General features: G+C 43.5%; 1 protein-coding gene across 3 annotated transcripts in view; it reads right to left on the bottom strand.

Annotated features, from left to right (window-relative positions):
- GLIS3 (GLIS family zinc finger 3) overlaps positions 1-18,476 on the bottom strand; it is a 425,955-nt gene that overhangs the window by 15,708 nt on the left and 391,771 nt on the right. For all 3 annotated transcript variants that reach the window (XM_084769854.1, XM_084769855.1, XM_084769856.1), the window contains one exon: positions 4,434-4,612. In XM_084769854.1, coding sequence (XP_084625980.1) covers positions 4,434-4,612 — 179 coding nt within the window. The remainder of the gene's footprint in view (positions 1-4,433; positions 4,613-18,476) is intronic.

Raw genomic sequence — 18,476 nt, 5'->3', positions numbered from 1 at the left:
GGTACTCTGTGGTCCAGCGTATGTAAGGGAGAGGCAGAAGCAGAGGTCTATGTAAAACTAAGTGTGTACTTCTCTTGAGTGGGAACCCCTGGGGTAGTGCTCACTTCTAATCTTATTAAGACAGCACAACGGGGGCTTCTGCCTGTTGCAGCACCTATATTGAGTGTGCTCCATTTATTCTTTGCGATTCCGTCCTTCCTCTCTTCAGAAAGATTGTGAACACACACAGTTCCACAGTAACTCTCCTATCATTTTCCCCAATTTCAAAGTTACATATGAGAGAAACTAACTAACTAACTCCCTCCCTCCCTCCCTTCCTCCCTCCTTCCTTCCCAGGCCTTTGTTTGAGTGTTCCAAACAGAGCAACCTAGTCCTGGCAGCGAGGAGCACAAATCTCTTTATGAGGTTTGTAAAACACCAGGGTGACCCACATCCTCTCCTACACTTTGGGTTTAACCCGTGCAGCCAGCAGGATGCCAGCAAGCTCCCTGCATCTCTCTGCCTTGCATTCTCCACCGTGACATTTACAGTCTTCCTTGTGCCCTTTGCTTCGCCTCAGGAGGGAATGGCCTTCCTCCATACCTGCCCTGGGAACTATTCATCTCCAAACTCTTTTTCAGGTACCACTCTATAAGCCTCTGATAACATCTTTGCCACAATGTATCAGGTTCCTTTTACCCTTTCAAGTATTGCAGTATGGCAGCCATTAAATGGTCTTCTCGTTGCCTGGTACTTAGAAGGTGACCAACAAATACCCGTTGAACTGAACTTGGCCACTACTTGATGTGTCCAGAAGAAGGAAGACTGTGAAAATTCTCTCCTAGGAATTCCCATGGCATTTGAACAAGCAGCAGTGAATAGGGCATTTAAAAAGAAATTATCCATTAGCACCATAACAAAAATGTACAAATATCAACTCTCGGGCAACTAATCCAGGCAAAATTCTGAAGCTTGCCTGGGCAAGAGAATTACCCTTACAAGAGAAAAGAACAGGCTTACATGATTGGAAAGAGTGCCTTATGTTGACATCTAAAAGAAAAGCTCAAATGTCCTGAGAAGTTGCCTTAGAGATATCTCCCAAACAGAGACTGGAAAATGCTATCAACATTCAAACATTAAGAAGAAAGGACGCCTTATCCTTTTTACTAGTGAAGGCAACCTGAGTGACAGAGTGGATGCTGAATCAGTAAAACTAAGGTGAGAAAACTTGAAAGGATGCTGGTGTTAACCCTTACATCCTTTAACTCTTACAAAAATACAAGCTCAGCACACAATGTCTAAGTTCAGGACCAATTGGAGGATGACTGACCAAGCTTGGAGGACCTCCTTTTCTTCCTTAGCTCAAGACCAAAACCTTTCTGAATTCTGACCTTGTAAGATTGATGTTAAGAAAATCGCATCTGAGGAGAATCGCTGCATCTCCCCAAGGAGAGGTGGGCTGATGATGCTCTCTAAAGCCATGAACATCACCCCATCTTCAAGGAAGGAAAACCCTGACACAGTGTGCGGCTTAAAGAAAGATGTTTTAGCACAAGAGGACAAAATTTGCTGTCACTGGGGTGCCGTGTAGCTCTGTCCAGTAAGTGGGAGCAACAAAACAAGACAGCTGCAGCTCATAGATACACCTGGGTAAGATGGGTCACATGCCCCTTCCTTGAAAAACAACATACATGCTGTGGTGGCGCTGGGCAGTGGTGGCACACGCCTTTAATCCCAGCATTCAAGGAGACAGAGGCAGGTGGATCACTGGGAGTCTGAGACTAGCCTGGTCTACAAAGTGAGTCCAGGACAGTCAGGGCTGGACAGAGAAACCCTGTTTAGAAAAACTAAAACCAACCAACCAACCAAACAAACAAACAAAAAAACCAAACAACAACAACACAAAAGGAAAAACAAAACAAGAAACCCAGCACATACATTTTTGTCCTTATCTAAGGACTGGTTGGTGAGAAATGCTGGCACAGGGATCCTTCCCCACCTCAGGAACTTGCTTAGTAAGGACAAGGCTGCATCTGTGTCCCTATCCCTTCACCGACGACTAAAGCATGGGCAAGTTTCTTTGCAATCTCATCACAGTAGCTACTTGGCCATCTTCCTGGAGCAACTCATGAATTTTCATTTTCCTGAACTATATCCTGAGCGTAATTTATGGCTGATAGTATCTGTTTCTCTTTGGCTATACAAGTTTTTAACAATTAAGACAGTGGAAGGTTAAAAAAGAAAGTCCAACATTTTTACGCTGAAATATATTCATTGTTTATCTTTCAAAGGAGAAATGTAGAGAAAGAGAATTTGCCGAAGTAACATGGAGGATGCTCTCTGGGTCCTCTTGGTTTATTATTTATCTGCTCAGTGAGAAGGTGCCAATTACTTATCCAGTAAATACTTGTTAAATACTTGTTAAATGCCTACTTTGCACCAAGCACCATGCTCATCCCGCCCCACCTCCCCATCCCCCGGGCTACAAACATGAGCCTTGCTCTCAGAGCTGATAAAGAAAAGAGAAGGAGGAAGACGACACAGCAATGAGCTGAGCACACACCTGCGCCTGGCACTTTTCTTATCAGCTTCTTGTAACAAATGAAGAAAAGAGAGAGATGACACTGTCCTCACTGGCAACTGTGAACCAAGGCACAAACCCTGCCCATGCATATGGAGTTCAGAGTCGACGTGAGTCCCATTAGTTAGTACAGGCCTCCTTCACAACCCTTGTACAAAGTTTTCTTAGGAAATAAGGATGTGGTGGGGGTGGGGATTAAAGACAAAGTATCAGCATTTTAGCTAAATTTCTTTCCGGTTAGGTTTTCTATGTGTAGGTTAAGTTTTCAAGTTTTTAAACTTGTTTTCCTAGCTTTAACTGAAGCAGGGTAGACTGTGTTTCACTGGACCTAAGCCACCACCAACATGAATTGCTCTATTAGTCTATAAAGCTACCAACTACAGGATGCCACTGGCTGAGAGATAGACCCAGATGTCGGCAGTGCTGAAATTCGGACGTTAAAACAGTGTTTCATGGAAATGGCTTACTCTGACTTCCACAGAGCCCATGACTGAGCTGCCAACCTCCCTCCTAGAGGGGTGCAAGTACTTTCCAGAACACGGCCTTGGGTCTCCCTTCATCAGACAAGCGGCTTCCCTGCCCAGGAAGAGAACTCCTTTTTCCTTTTTTATATATCTCACCTATGCACCTGTAGCAAGCACTTTCAAAATCATTTCCTGGCATAACAGAAACGCAGAAAGATGCTCACAAGTACTAAGAAGGTGTAAACTACCATGGAACTGAAAAGTCTATGCTTTGTTGGGAAACAGTGGACAAGTGGGGAGTGGGGGAGATGGGAGGATGCCACTGAGCCAATGACCCCGGCTTGTCAATGTCCACCCTCACTACAGACGGCCGCTGTCATTTTCTTGCCTTTTTCCCGCTGCTCAGGACTCTGCTTTGAGGCTCTTGGCCAAGTTTAGCTGCACAATCCTGTTGGAGTCTACTGTCTAGGGATCGTATTCACACGCAGAGTCAACACTGGCTTGGGACGCCATCCTACGTTCCAAGTGATAGCCCATATAAATATATGGTATCGGTGAGAAGAGGAAGATGACAATATTCATTTCTAGAGTCATCTGGAGTCTCAGTGCATGGTATCATTTCTGCTGACAACAGGAAGTAAAAGGCTTTGGCAGTTGGAGTGGCCTGGCATTTCAGTCGCCTGTGGAAGTCCACTAGGCATGTGCTTGAACTGGCGTCATCAGTTTGAGTAAAGAAAACAAATGAAAGCCGACTCAGTCCTCCAAGCACGGCCCTTGCTGAACACAGCACTGGCACAGAATGTAAGTCACTGTGGTTTCTCATGTCCACATGTTCTTTTCCTTGTATATAAATACATAGAATCATTACTATATGTGAAGAAATGCATTGGGTTCCGTAAGATATATGGTGATGGGTCAGCCTCATAAGCAAGTTTATATATTAATAAAGATGATGTTTTATTCAGATGAACTACAAGATGGAGAGAATGGAAGTCTTACCAAAGAAACGCATGTGAGACACAGTAAGTTCAGGGCCAGGGGAGATGACACAGCTGGGGAACCAGAGAAAGCTTACTGGAAAGGGTCAGCGCTCCTGGAGCTTTTTACACTGTCTCCCACTCACTCAGGAGCAAGATGCTATTGCTAGAGTTTGCCCTTGTCAAACAATGGGAACACAAGCAATCTCCTTGGTCTGACAACTACGGGTGCCACAAGCCAGGTCATCTGAGGAAAATACTGTAGGATTCCATACCTTATAAGTGTGTGCTATTTGGGGGAAATTTTCTAAATGCTTATGCCTGATGTAAAATAGAACACCGGAGACCCACAACTTGTCCCTAGGACACTTGATTGAAGGCGACAGCAAACGCTGCCTTTCCAAACTCCAAGGGCTGCCGGCTCTTCCTTACCCTGGACGTGGATACCATTTGGCTGAAAAGAGGAGTTGGTTTCTGGCTGGTAGGACTTCAGGAGTGAGCCTGGTGGCTGCTGGGTGTGGGGAGGCTGTGCTCTCTGTAGCAGTGACGGAGGAGGAGCTGGAACCCTTCCCGGACTGATGTGGTGAGGAGAAGGAGTCGGAGGTGCAAACCTGGGAAAACGATTACAAAAGGCAGCATGACCAACTCTTCAAAGCCCGTGAAGTCCCCGTTCTGGCCCCACACAAGCATGACAATCTGCTCTCTCAAAAACCCTTCCGAACCCTTCTCTCTCCCGTCCAACAACCAAGCCCGTCTCTGAGAAACAGAGGGAAGAAAAGATGTGCCAACAAAGCATATCTTAGTCACAGTTTGGGTTTGTCAAGTTTCTTAAACTGCATTGCAAATCCTCTGGGCTTTGTGAAATTCAAAGCATATCTTTTGCCAGGCCCTTTTCCTGCTAATTTTAAAATCCGTTCACATTTTAGGGGAAATTCGATTCGTATGTTTCTGAGTCATTTACACTTAGCTCATAAACATTTTGTTTTGTAAGGCATATCTGAGGTCCAAGAAGTGTTATGGGTCCTTAGTATGACCCTCTCCTAACTGGAGACTCCTAAACAATACATTCTCTCTTGCCAAGAGCAAAGTAACGTAAAACCTCAAAGGTCAAATGTGCCTCGAAACCCAGAACCTGAGAGGTCGGCCTGGGTTCTGTGCTGGGCAGAGGACATTCCGGATGGTGTGGAGGGAATGCAATGTACGGCATTCTTCGTAGTAACGTGTAACAATCACAAGATGGTTTGGGGTTTTTGGTTTTGTTGAATCCAATGCCTTGCGTATGCTACGCATGAACTCTACCACTGGCTTCTGAAGAGAGAAGTACTGGTATTTAAACGAGGAGAAATACCCAGGAACCTTCAACAACTGTATGTTCATCTTCTTGTTGTGAAGGAAGACTGGCAGGTTCTGACTCACAAGATTTAGAATGGCCTTTGCCGTTTAAACGATGAAGGAAGGTAGACCTGTGAGAACGGCCCTGCAGTTGGGAACATCCATAGAGGAATTAACAGGATGCTTAATTTGTTGGTTTGGCAGGGGACAGTGATGCTTATGATGGAGAAAGAAGCAGGGGCCTTTCAATCCCATGAGAATAAGCAGCGAAACAATTCTGGGTAAAAATATACTAGCGGTGAAGTATTTAACCTCCTCAAAGTTCATCAACATGAAAACACTTCGTTGGTGTCGGTTTCTACTGTGCGGAAGAAAATCTCTAGTTTGAACTGGGGCATCTGTGACATTATTTATTTTTTATAGGGAACAAATGACTCCAAAAGGCAGGGCATAGCTGAGAAACAGAGAAGGTACACAGGACAAGTTTACAAAGTAACTCAAAAGGTTCTGAGCTAGCATATCTAAGAAGGCAGAGCCTCCACATTTACGTTAAGAGTGTGAGAGAGTATGGGACAAAATGCCACACTCCCTTTGCATTTTGCCTGTGAAGTGTAGTGAGATTAAGAAAGAAGGTTGCCTAGGAACCAAGAGGAAAAGAGGGATTCAGAGCAAAGAGGTCAGAGCATCTATGAAAACCAGATGTGAAAGGATGCCTATGAACTGGTCCTTAGGTTTCCATCCCACGGAAAGAGAGTAGCAGCTGCGTGTCCTGTGCTGGTAAATGTGCATTTTTTCTGAGCACATCCTCTTAATTGGGATTATCCTGAAAAGCTACGCTGAGTGGCCCTGGGAGAAAACACAGCAAACAAATCCTGGCACCACCCTAAGAACATCTAGTAAAACCCTTAAGCCAGGATGCCCCATATGGAGGCTATTTTCTGGGGAACATGTCCTTATTGTGTCTCCAAAGTAGCTCTGAGCTTGTAGGAAAGGAATGAACAACTGTGAACTCACAGACTTTGGGGAGAGATGGAGTCTATATTGGTACCTGACCCTGATCCCTTATTCTTGGTCCTCTGGTTTGGAGGGAGAAGGGATCTGATCTATGTCATCACCATGTAAGCACAGTGATATTTCAACTTTGAGAGACAAAGTAATTAAGACCGTTTGGCTCTCTTGTTTTCCTTCTTTGTTTGAGAATAAAAGGCACAACTACCTAGAAATTCCTCTGGTCTCATTTTCTGGTTCGTCTGCTGCCTTCTTTCAGTTCTATGACCAAAGGAGCAAAGCAGTGAGGGGCCAGCCAAGTTGGTATTGTCTGGGGACCCTGGTACAATCTGAGGACATAACCTATGCCAAACAACAGGGTACATCTGACTCACATGAGCAGCATCAGCAGGGAGTAGAAGTGGGGTACAAAGAATACAAAGGGAGCCCAAGGCTCCTCAAAGTAAAAATTAAATGCTTTTTATCATTTGCAGTGATGTGGTCAAAGGTAAAATTAAGATCACTAAGAAATGGAAACCACACAACTATAACAGTATAACTAATTTATTAAAATATTTTGTCATCTATAACACAGCTTATATTACTCTGGGTATATATTCTATATGTATATACCTTTATATAATTATGTGCTCATTCCAAATGATTCTTACCATATTTTCTGGTTCCTGGCCATATGTTCTTGCCTGCTACATATTATTCAATAGAGTGAATAAGGATAAATAAAAGGGGAAATGTGGTAGGTATATGCCAAAGTTTTAGCATTATTTCATGACCTGGTAAAATATTCCACTTAACCTTTGCTTGTTCTTTGCTAATTTAGGCGTCCTCTCTTTTCTTCACACAGGTAAGACTGCACAGCACAGAGGTAACATAACTTAAAAACAAAGATTTAACATCACATTTAAAATATTAATGAAAATTTAAACACAAATTCTTCTAAGTGAAATCTTCATAAAGTAGTCCTCGATTTAAAAGGAGTCATTACAAAGGTTATAACTTTTGCATATACAGAGAAATTACTTATGATAAAAAGTGATCATACTCATCAGGTAACTGCCAAAAATAAGGAAACAAGTAAGAACCAACAGATTAAAATTTCAGAGCAAGAACTCTCTTTATAAACAGGAATGGTTTTTAAGAACAAAGATCAATTTATACCAATTTACAAAAATCAATTAAAAACATTTTGTTATTTTCATCCTTGCATTTTTTAGAATCAGTTTTACTTCTGCCTAAAAGCACCACATAGTATTTTAACCAAAACTTCTGACCTCTCTGTTAATTTATAAGTGCTCAGTGGCTTGCTAAGAGCTTAAGGTAGAGCAGAACAGCTAACTAAGCTCAGGGGTTATGGCAGAAGTGTGGAAAGTGAAGACAGATCCTGCAGTAAGAGGCGAGGGCCTCAGACACATCTGAAAACAACAGATACCAGGAAAGACAGATGTCACCAACTCAAATCAAGAATCCACAGAACCCAAGAAATCTAGTAGTTTTAGACCGCTTTATACAACATAAACCAACAGAGGATGAGAAAGGAGGCTGAAGCCTGTGAGTTGCTACCACCTTTCCTACTGTAGCTACAGAGTAGAGGAGCCTCTCTGTCCTGTCTCCTAAGTGGCTGCAGCTATTTTCCAATCTGAGCCTCAATTTGTATCTAAATAAGTATGTTCTGTGTAATTTGTACAGGTTATGGGATGTGGAGGAGCAGGGTGAGGAGGGGGTAAGGAGAGGGGAGGAGGAAGAGGAAGAGGAAGAGGAAGAGGAAGAAGAAGAAGAAGAAGAAGAAGAAGAAGAAGAAGAAGAAGAAGAAGAAGAAGAAGAAGAATAATTATGTGGTGATAATGTAGAAAATATTTTTGATGCTAAGATAAAAAAAACTCAATGCTACACATTTTGGCTCTAATAAAAAAATTCAATGCTAATGACAGGTTATAGTTATTTCTATTTTTTCCTATACAGAGTATTTCATTCCCTAAATACATCAGGTCACAGCAGTACCTCTTTATCTATTCTGAGTTACACTGTATCCAAGAGGCGTAAGAAAGATCTTCCTATGCCAGCTGAAGATCTGCAATGGTCATTTCAGAGATTTCCTTCCACTTATGCTGCGAGTGCCTTTCATAGGGCCTCAAAAGAGATGACTGCTGTATAAACAGGCACATAACAGAGGAGGGGAAAAATACCCACTTACCAGAAACAGAACACACAAAAGCAAACCAGAACTGAGTCAACCATTTCCACTCACTTGATGGGGAGTTGTATGACCTTATAATGAGCAATGGTTTGCCAAGAAAAGGAGGCACGGAGAAGCCTTTGAAGCCTCACACACATCCTCTTGCAAAGGGGGTGGGGGGGGGACTTTAAGGGTCTTGTAAACACTCATTTCTTCACACCTCAGAAGCCAGCTGATCACCTGGTCCTGCTCCTTCTTCTTAGAGGCCCCTTTCCCACTTTCCTTGTCCTACTTTGACTAACATCACGCTCCCTAGTGGCAACGGGCAGACAGGAAAGCATAAAGAGGTCACCCTTCCTCAAGATGCAGCACCTAATCCTAGACTATCACCAGACAGTAGGTTCGGGGGGGGGGGGGGGGGGACGAGTACATTTCAAGTTCACATGCAGAAAACTGAGAAGGGATGGTCAAACAAGTGGATGCAGAAAGACCGATCAGAAGTCAGAGCACACAGGCTTGGACTGTGGTACTTTCTTTTTACTAGATAAATCCTCCACTCTCCCAGCTTCCATAGCCAAGTGTAAAACAAAGATAGTCTCATTTCCCTCAGAACTGCAAAGCACGAGATTAATTAAGATTTTTTTTTTCATTCAGGAGATATAAATTAGGCACTGGCCAACTGACTGTAGAGCTGTTGTAAGCACCGAGGGCAGAGCGATATTCTTTATTTCTGGGAGTGAATGAAAGGAATTAAGCAGGTAGAGCTAAGGCTAAGTAAAACACAGTATTGGGCTAGCAAGTGAGTGTTACAGAGAAAAACCAACAGTAGATCCGATGGTGCACTGTGCAGAAGTTGACATTTGGAAATCATGGCTGTCAGTGAACTTAAGACTAGGAATGTCTGACAGCTTTCAGGTGATCGCTGCATGCTAAGGGAATGGATGGCTGGTCTAAATGACCATCCATGAGGACACTGGTTCTCTTTAAAAAATATTTTATTAATTTATTCATATTACATCTCAATTGTTAGCCCATCCCTTGTATCCTCCCATCCCTCCCTCCCTCCCGCTTTCCCCCTACTCCCCTACCCTATGACTGTGACTGAGGGGGAACCTATTCCCCCTGTATATGCTCATAGGGTATCAAGTCTCTTCTTGATAGCCTGCTATCCTTCCTCTGAGTGCCACCAGGCCTCCCTATCAAGGGGATATAGTCAAAAATGGGGCACCAGAGTTCATGAGGACACTGATTCTCAATCTGTAGGTTGTAATCCCTTGGGGGGGGGTTATCTAAGACCATCAGAAAACACAGCTATTTACAGTATAATTCACAACTATAGCAAGTTAGTTATGAAGTAGCGACAGAATAATTTTATGGTTGTGGGTCACCATAACATACGTAACTGAATTAAAGGGTTCCAGCATTGAGAAGACTGAGAATCGCTGCTGTAGGGCATCCCTGGCATACGGTTTTTGGCGACCCAGAACCTAAGAGCTGCTCAGGATTATGGTCCTGGTGCTAAGTTAGAACACTTATGGAAGGTTCAGAACGGGTGGGAGGGGGGGAACCCCGAGGAAACCTTTTCTGTCTTGACATTTCCAATATGGGAACTAACGTTGACGCATGTGGTTCATTTTCCAGCTCCAGGAGGAGTGAGTGTTGGGGACCTGTAAGGGTCTTGGTGCTGACTTAGTATCTGAGAACCATCATGGAACATTCCAGGTGGAGGGGATCTGAAGTGCCCTTTCTGGATGAGAATAAAAGGTCAAGAATGGTGAAGGTACTTCTCTACCATGATAATCCACTTCCCCACACACTACTTTCCTACAGGAAGTCATGGCACACTTCTCTCCTCAGATTCAAACCAAGCCAGTGGGTCAGAGAGAAATGGGAGGTGACTCGTAAGGGCATAGGACATTTTAATCTTTACCATTATTCAGTGGAAAGTGTATCGGTAACCCACTGCCTTAAAAAAGAAAATCTGACAATGAACGTGTTGCTCCTTGGTTTTAGTGAGCCTGTGCAATCTGAACAAATTCTTCCTGCATGAGCAGTTCGGGTGCTAGTCTCCCCAATGGATATTCCTCTAGGCTAAGGCTCCTTTCCTTGTCTATGAGCCAAGACTAATCTGACATGAGCTTTAAGATATGTTTTTGAAAATAAAATTTGCTGACGACTGCCTTGCAGGTCACACACATGTCCTGCATGCCTTACTTTCGTCCACTTGTGCTGTGCACACAATGGTTCCAGTCAGCCATGTGGGGCTTTGTTATAGCACTGCTCTGGGTTTTTACACTGCAGAAAGGGGAGACTTGTGCGTTTTCATGGTCAGTTAGAGTACATGTTGGCTGGTACGTGTTTGGATAGTTCCCCCCATCCTCTTTGTCTTACATTGGGGCTGTAGACCTACCCAAATAAAAAAAAAATGGAGAATGCATGAACAGCTAGTTTCATTGTACCCACACAAAAATATTATTGATTTTCTGCCTGGGAGCAGAACTAATGGATACAAACTGGCCTACGATAGATCTGCACTGAGACTTTTTTTGTCTCCAAGGAACTGTAGGGTATCATCTGTGGGGGTTTTAAAATTCATCTGTGAAAACTAATCAATGAAAAATGGCTTGCCATTGGTCCACTGCAAGGGTAGAGGGAGAAATCCTTTTCAAAAACGTAAAAAGAAAAGCACAGTTTTAAGGGTTTCACATCTGATTTAACATCTTAGAAAAAAAAAAACCAGCCCAATGATAATACTGCACTTTGTATAGCCAGTCAGCTCTCCATTTTAGTAGACTTTAGTGGTCTTTATAACGATTTATGAATCACTTCATGAATTCCTGGCTGATTCATCTCGGTGACTATAGTATCTACTTATACTTCCCTTCTGTCTCACAAAAGAGACACTTGGACTCAGTTCAATCCAGATTTGTCCCCAAATGAATCACAGCACGTTACTGGGGGAACTGCAGATTGAATTCGGCTTCTGGGACAATTGGGGGCAGCTCTCAGTAATGAAGAACCGTCTGCTGGGAGGTGTGGGTAATTGCAAAACCGTCCATCTGGGCAGAACCAATGCTGGCCAAGAGCTGTGTGTTCATCCAAGGAGTTGGTCTTCAGTCAAGGAGCCAAACCAGTGCCCTAGAAAGGAGAGCTCTGTCTCCTTCTAAACAGCTGGGTCAATAATTACTGCAAACAACTCATCAAAACGGAGGAGCTCAGGACCTAAAACTGATCCCCAAGCTTCTTGGGAACAAGATAGAAGTGTGTGAAATGATCACAGGGCTTTAAAACGTGATCTAACAATATATTATAACGAGTAAGCACTTATGGAAATGGAGTATACAAAGTGACCTACAGGAGAGTTATTCCATTTGGGTACAGGGAACAAGCTATAAAGTTAAGAAAATAATCAATGCCAAAGGCTAAGAATTATATATAAATATGTATTTTTTTTTTCTGGTAAACTCTGAAGTACTGCCAAGGGTATTGCTGTTTTCCTTTGTGGAAAAGAAAATGGGGACAGAGAAGAGGTCTATGGTACACAAGAGCAATGAATTCTGCAGAAACAAGAGCTGAGATTTCTGAAATATCTGGACTCTACGGTTGGCTGTGACTCAGTCATTTTTTTCTGTTCCAGAATCTGATATGAATGGGAGGGGAAAAAAAAGTTTCTGATTCTGCCAAATTCTCCTTCAAAAGAGTACTAACCAAAAAGAAATTTTGTCTGGGGTAGTCTTGGACATTTGATTTAAAAAAAAAATGTTCTGAAAAGAACATTTCTGCAGTGATGTCAGTCTTTTTAGGTTGCTGTGAGCGGGCTTAACCAAGTGGGTTAACTCAGTGCCCTCCAGCAAGGTGTCTCTCTCTTGCTCAGTGTGGCAGCCATGTTCAATGTGCTTTCTGACAGAACGCATCATCAGAGAGTAACACCAGAAGACACAATAATGAGAATGCTAGACAAGAAAAAAATGTTATTTTTGCCTAAACATGAGAAAGGGGCACAAGTATATCCTACATGGACTATCCTAAACTTTCCCTCATGGCTTCAAAATGCAAACAGTTTCTTTAACATCTATGCACCTTTGAGGATCAAGTGTGACTTGTGCCTTACATGGTTAGGTACATTCAGAAGCCGGTGCCAAATGAGACTACGTATAACCTGTGAATTTTAGCAAACTATCTGAGAGGTAGTTTGTTTAGTCACTGACATATGCTGTTTCGACGTGGGGTTTTTTTTTTTCCATCTTTGAAACATCAGGTAAGTATGCAGGAATCTTCGCTACCTTCCCTTGAATGTAAGACTCAGTAGATGACTAGACAAGTCAATGGAAGGAATCAGTGTTTTCAAAGGCCACAACCAATCAGAAAAGAGTTCATGCTTCTCCTGGGTGGAAAGAGAGTAACTCCTTGGCCATTGACTGTCGCCTTGCATCTGGAGCACCCTCACTCAGCAAAGACAAGTCCAAAGTGCAAGGACTTAGCATTAGTCATTGTTACCAAAGAGCGTCTTGGTGGAACACCCCATTCTCCCATAGACTCAGCTCCCTACTTGGTGTCAACTCCCGGGCCCTGTTGGATGAGCCTTTTCCTCAACTGATAAACATCTCTTTGGATGTTACACTTGTTTCCATTTCTAAAGGAAGCATCTGTTCCAGAAGAGAATATACGTCTAAGAGAATGTTCCTAACCATTTGCTCTGGTGTTGACTACCATGTGGGGGCTTTTCTTCTTCCTTGCAATTACACAGAAAAGCAACCCAAGGCATTTCTTAGAAAAAACAAACACCCCCAAAAACCTCATCCATAAACCACTGCCTCTTAGTGTATGCTCACCTTGATAGTCTCCTTCCTGACCAACAGACAATCCCTCACTTGCAAAAAGATGGAAGCAGTCAATGCCCTTATGAAGAAAAAAAAAAATGGTCTTGTGAATCTGGGTCACACTGCTAAGACAGGAAGTGGAGGCTCTCTCCAGAGTGGCCTGTTCCAAGTCAGAGAAGAGGAACTTGCTATCATGTGATTCTGCTCGGAATTATTGGTTGGCAAAGAGAACACACTGGCAAGTGTCAGTGATACCACAGCCTAGCAACAGTCCTGTACTTCTGTTGCTTTGTGTGCTTGAGTAGGGGTGGCCAGAAAGGAATTCTAGTTTACTTCAAGCAATCTCTCTTACAGTCATGACTCACTTTCCTGACAGAAAACCCAAAGGGACTAAGAAAACATCATTTGGGCCTTAACAGGAGGTGGATTTGTTTGGAATGTGGGAACAAAATAAAGATGGCTGACTTGGCTTCTAGAGTCCAAGTGACTTCCTTGGCATTAAAAAAAAAACTTAGTAACTTTTATGGACATCTTAATGGTTGATTTTGATGTGGGGTTATGCTTAAGCTAAAATAATAAATAAAAGTATGTTTCAAAAAATGTTTTAAAAATACATGGAAAATACATGAGTACACATGGAGCCTCACAGCAAGGGCCCCAGTGGGCACCAAAGTGACCCAAAGGGGAAGGGAATTCAAGGACAGACAGTAACCACGCACTCGGGCTACTGTTAACTTGTCCACAAACAGCAAAGGCATCGTCACAGTGGAGCTCCTTTCCTCACCTCCCCTCTCTCTATGAAATCCCACAGAGCTCCCTAGAAGCAACAGAAGGGGAATGCAGCCAGAGCCAGACCACAAAGGGCCACGACATCTTGGTACGATGGAGGAGAGCAGAGAGAGGAACAAATGATTTATTGACATTTGAAAGTGTGAGGCACAGAGCCAAGGCTGAAGAAATGGGTGAGGGTGGGAGACTGTTAGACAGGCAGAATCAGTCACATGAGAACAGGTAGAAAGCTGCCACACTTGAGATGGCCGGTCAGACGGGGCCCAAATGGAGTGGAAGAATCGTGTTGATTGAGCTGGAAATCCACAGACAGATCCACGAGCTAATTAGATGTACAAGGACAGAGGACAATATCAGAGCTGTGTCCTGGGCTTTTCGTGTCTTTAACAGTAGGTTAGAAATAGGGACAGAATTAATTCCTGCTTCCATTATCAAAAACCATACATACTAAAGCCTGGGAGACTGGTGGACATTTAAATCAGAGGTAGGTCAGGGAAGATTACAAATGCAGTCTAGCAATAGGTTTTGCTTAATCCATCCATTCATTTTTTTATGACATGCAGCAATCAAAGTGTGTGCATGTGTGCGCATATGAGTGTGTGTGTGCATGCACACATATGTGCATATTGAGATAGGTAGGAGATTTTAGACTCCTCCTCCTAATCTCAAATGCCCATGGATGCCGTCTTTCTAGAAGGCAACAGACATCCTCAGGGTTGCTATGTGAGGATAACATCCCGACTTCTCACACATCTCTCTGACGCTGGCATCTTCATCATCCAACGGTAGAGACTGCTGCTATGGTGCTCACTTCGTGTCACATGATCGTGAGAACCAAGATTGATGGACTGGAGTTGTTGCCTGTGTTTATTTGTTGCCCTCTGGGTTAGGGATGTCCCTGTGTACATGACAAAGCATCTGCCATACATGTCAGGGGTCAGCCGGGGATGTGCCCTGAGTAAATTGCAGCTATGTGAGGATGCACACAGCCCTGTGGAGAAAGCTTGGCAGAAGTCAACCCTCCTCTAATATAAAAGACAAGCGAGGCCAATAAGTGCCTCTGGCTTCTAGACCTTTGTTACTCTCTCTCTCTAATAGATAAATAATTTTCAACTTTTTTTGATACTCAGGGACTCTTCAACGATCTGAAAAGCTACAGCTATGTAGCATACATGTTTGCAATGGCAAACAAAACAAAACAAAACACAAAACAAAATAATCCTTTCAAGTTGTATTAGAAAGTAAATTCACTTCAACCCCACAGTGTTGTCTTAAGTCTAAGAGTTACAAAAGACAGCCTTTGTCTAACAGAGGACCACAATGACCTGTTCCTTGTCATTTTTTTCGGGAGACATTCTGAATCCTCTGGGGGTGAACATCGGGCACATTTCGGGCACATTTAGGATGAATGCTATAGTCACTGTGGTTTCGTACTGGCCAAACAATAATTTGTTGTTCTCAAGAGAACCTTAAACTCCTAAATGTGGCCAATATAGGGTCACTCTTGGTTACATGCTTGGCCACATTCATGCTTGCTAGCTTCCCTCTCGACATCTGCACACATCCGTATTGCCTATAGAGCATCACTTTCAGGGGAGACATTGCATCCTTCCAAGAACAGATGCTTTTGCTCTGTGCCTCCTATGCCACTGTATAAGCCTTTCTATAGTCTTCTAAGTTATTGTGGCTTATCAGCTTGGCTGTCCCCATTAGACTGAGCACTTTGGTTTATCATGTTTCCCATGGTGTTTTCACTGCCCACTGTATCTCATGTTTCATAAATACCAGCCCAGTCAAAGACCCAAAGAGCCCCCAGGACTAGGGCAGATCCTGATAAGCTTTAATATCTTGTTATATTTTTATGGCTTCTGAGCATACACTAGGAGATTAAAAAGAGAGGGGGAAAAGATTGTGTGTGAGGCTATGAAAAAGCTGTGTAGATGAAGACACCAAGATTTCCGTACGCTCAGGAGCAAGACTAGGAGAGCAACAGGCCTAGTAGCGAGGTAGTCTGATTCTACATATGCAGACAAGATAGGAGTACCAGGCTTGCAGTGGTGATGGCCATAAGAAAGCACCGCACCTTTTAACAATGTGTGTGTGGCTAAATGTGTGGTAGACAAGCACCTAGGCATTGCATTCAAGTGTGCAGGAGGTATAGGCAGAAGCACAAAAAAAAATAAATAAATAAAAATAAAAAAAATCAATACCACTGTCCCGACAAAATAAGACAAATCAAAGAGAATACGATGGGAACCTGTCATGGGGCACTGGGTAGGCACTGACTTCCTGTTTCCTGGACATTGCCTTCCATGTTCTTTCTCTCCTACTAAAGCTTCCTCAGAGCATACCGTTGTATAACTCAGAGCAAAGTGCTCTGAAGCTTAGGAAGAAACCAGGCTTCTGCCCTCCCAAGTCAAACTTCGCTCAAGCTGGAAGGTAGCTCTACGGAACAGAGCCTAAGAAGCCAGGGGTTCCACACGGGGGATGTGCCTCTGACTGGAGAGACAGATGAGGAGGCTTCCTGGGATGCGCTGAGCTGAGCACTGAAGGCTGCATATGTTAGCTGGAAAGGCTGAGTTAAGGCACAGCAACAGGCGAAGCAAGTGATAAGTAGTGAACGGGCTGACTTGCCCAGAATGGAGAGCTTTACCAACTGTGATGAAAACTGGGAACTCTGACCTCCAGCATCTAAGCAGATGGTACCAAGTTTCCAATGATGAGTTAGAACGTGGCCCCTCTAAGCACTTGCTTCGGCTGGTCAGAGACATACTAGCCCTGGCTTTCTAGTACTTAGCAGGGGCTCGAGAAACGGGCAGTCTCTATTTGGTAAAGACGGTTTGACTACTTTTCCCCAAACAACAATTCCTACTATTTTTTTTTTCTGGTCTTAATTCCTGTGCCAGACTGTACGTTGTATTAAAGAGACCCAGTTCTGTCTTCTCTTTGAAACTTCTATGTCTCAGAAGTGGATCCCAGGAAAGCTTTTATAAGCCTTCCACTGTGGGGAGTCCACAGCTCCCATCTCTGTCACTGGCACTACAGAGTGTCCCATGCTTGTGGCCTTCAGAAGAAAGAGAGGCGGCTGACACTGTCTTGCAAAGATGAGTGACACAAACCCGGCTGACTTGTCAGTGGGGCTACAAAGATGTCTCCATTTCAGAATGGCTGCCATAAATATTTTTTTTAATTTGTTAATGTAACCGACATACTATAAAGCCCAATGAATTAACATGTCCAAAGACACCCAGCTCATCTCAAAACACCAAGTTCCTCTCAAGGGAAGTCACTGTCACAGACATAAAGTACCTGTGGCTCATGCAACATGACACAGTAAAGCACTACTTCCCATAAGAAGTTCAAATCAACATCAGAGGACGGGCTGTGGCTCAAATCCCTGAAACGATGTGTCATTCAGTCAGTATTTAAAAATAAAAACAGACTCTCATCAAGTTGAGAAAACTTAACATGCATTTTATGATGGCCAGGATCAAAGGACTTGACGTTCAGATGGCCAGCTGTGGCGGGCCTTTTCTAACTCCTGACAGTGACTCAGCCGATTTTATTAACGAGCAAAAGCTAAGTAAATGATGAATCAATGCCTGCAGAGCAGGAAAAGAGGCCAGAGTCCCACTAAAATGGCAAAGTGTGATCGACCTGCTTCCGTTAAGAAAACTGCTGGAGTTTTTCCTGGGGGATTTCCCAGGCAAACAGAGCAAAGACGCATAAACCGGGAGCGGAAGGTAAACCCGTTTCCTCTCTGTGTTTTCATCCCGCTCCCTAGAGCAAACATGGTGAATAACTCAGAGTTTCTTCATGGCATCCTCTTCTCTAACCTGACTGACTGGAAGAGATAATCCACATTTGCCTACCCGGCCAGGTGTAGGGTCAGGGTACACACCCTGTGGCAAGGGCAAGCAGCAATATGAACCCACAAAAATGCCAATGTCTGTGTCTTTCATTCACATAGCTACCACATCATCACGCCCCCTCTTTCTGGCTCCCTCCATGGTTACATCATTGATCACTGTGACCACTGAGTCTTCTCTAGGTTCCAACCTGAATCCCTCAGTCACACCAGGTGACCACGTGTTTGTCTAAGAAGCCATGGGTGAGCTACCACGTGCTACAGGGAACACCATTTTTAGTCCACTTGGAAACTGTAAAAATGCTAAAGGAGATAAGCTCACCTCAGCTTTCTGGAATGCGTCAGGTAACCGAAAGGATAGATTTCCTGTCTCCAGTGACAGGAGACAATGGGTTTTAACCACGGACACAGCTTTGCTGACAGGTCATTCAAAGGGAGGCTATACACATTACCATGGACACAGGACTTAAAAGATTTCTTACTTT

The sequence above is a fragment of the Acomys minous genome (genome assembly GCF_964271855.1).
Source record: "Acomys minous genome assembly, chromosome: 2".
NCBI lineage: Eukaryota > Metazoa > Chordata > Mammalia > Rodentia > Muridae > Acomys > Acomys minous.
Note: the sequence above shows the minus strand (reverse complement) of the source record. Positions and strands in the feature narration are given on the sequence as shown.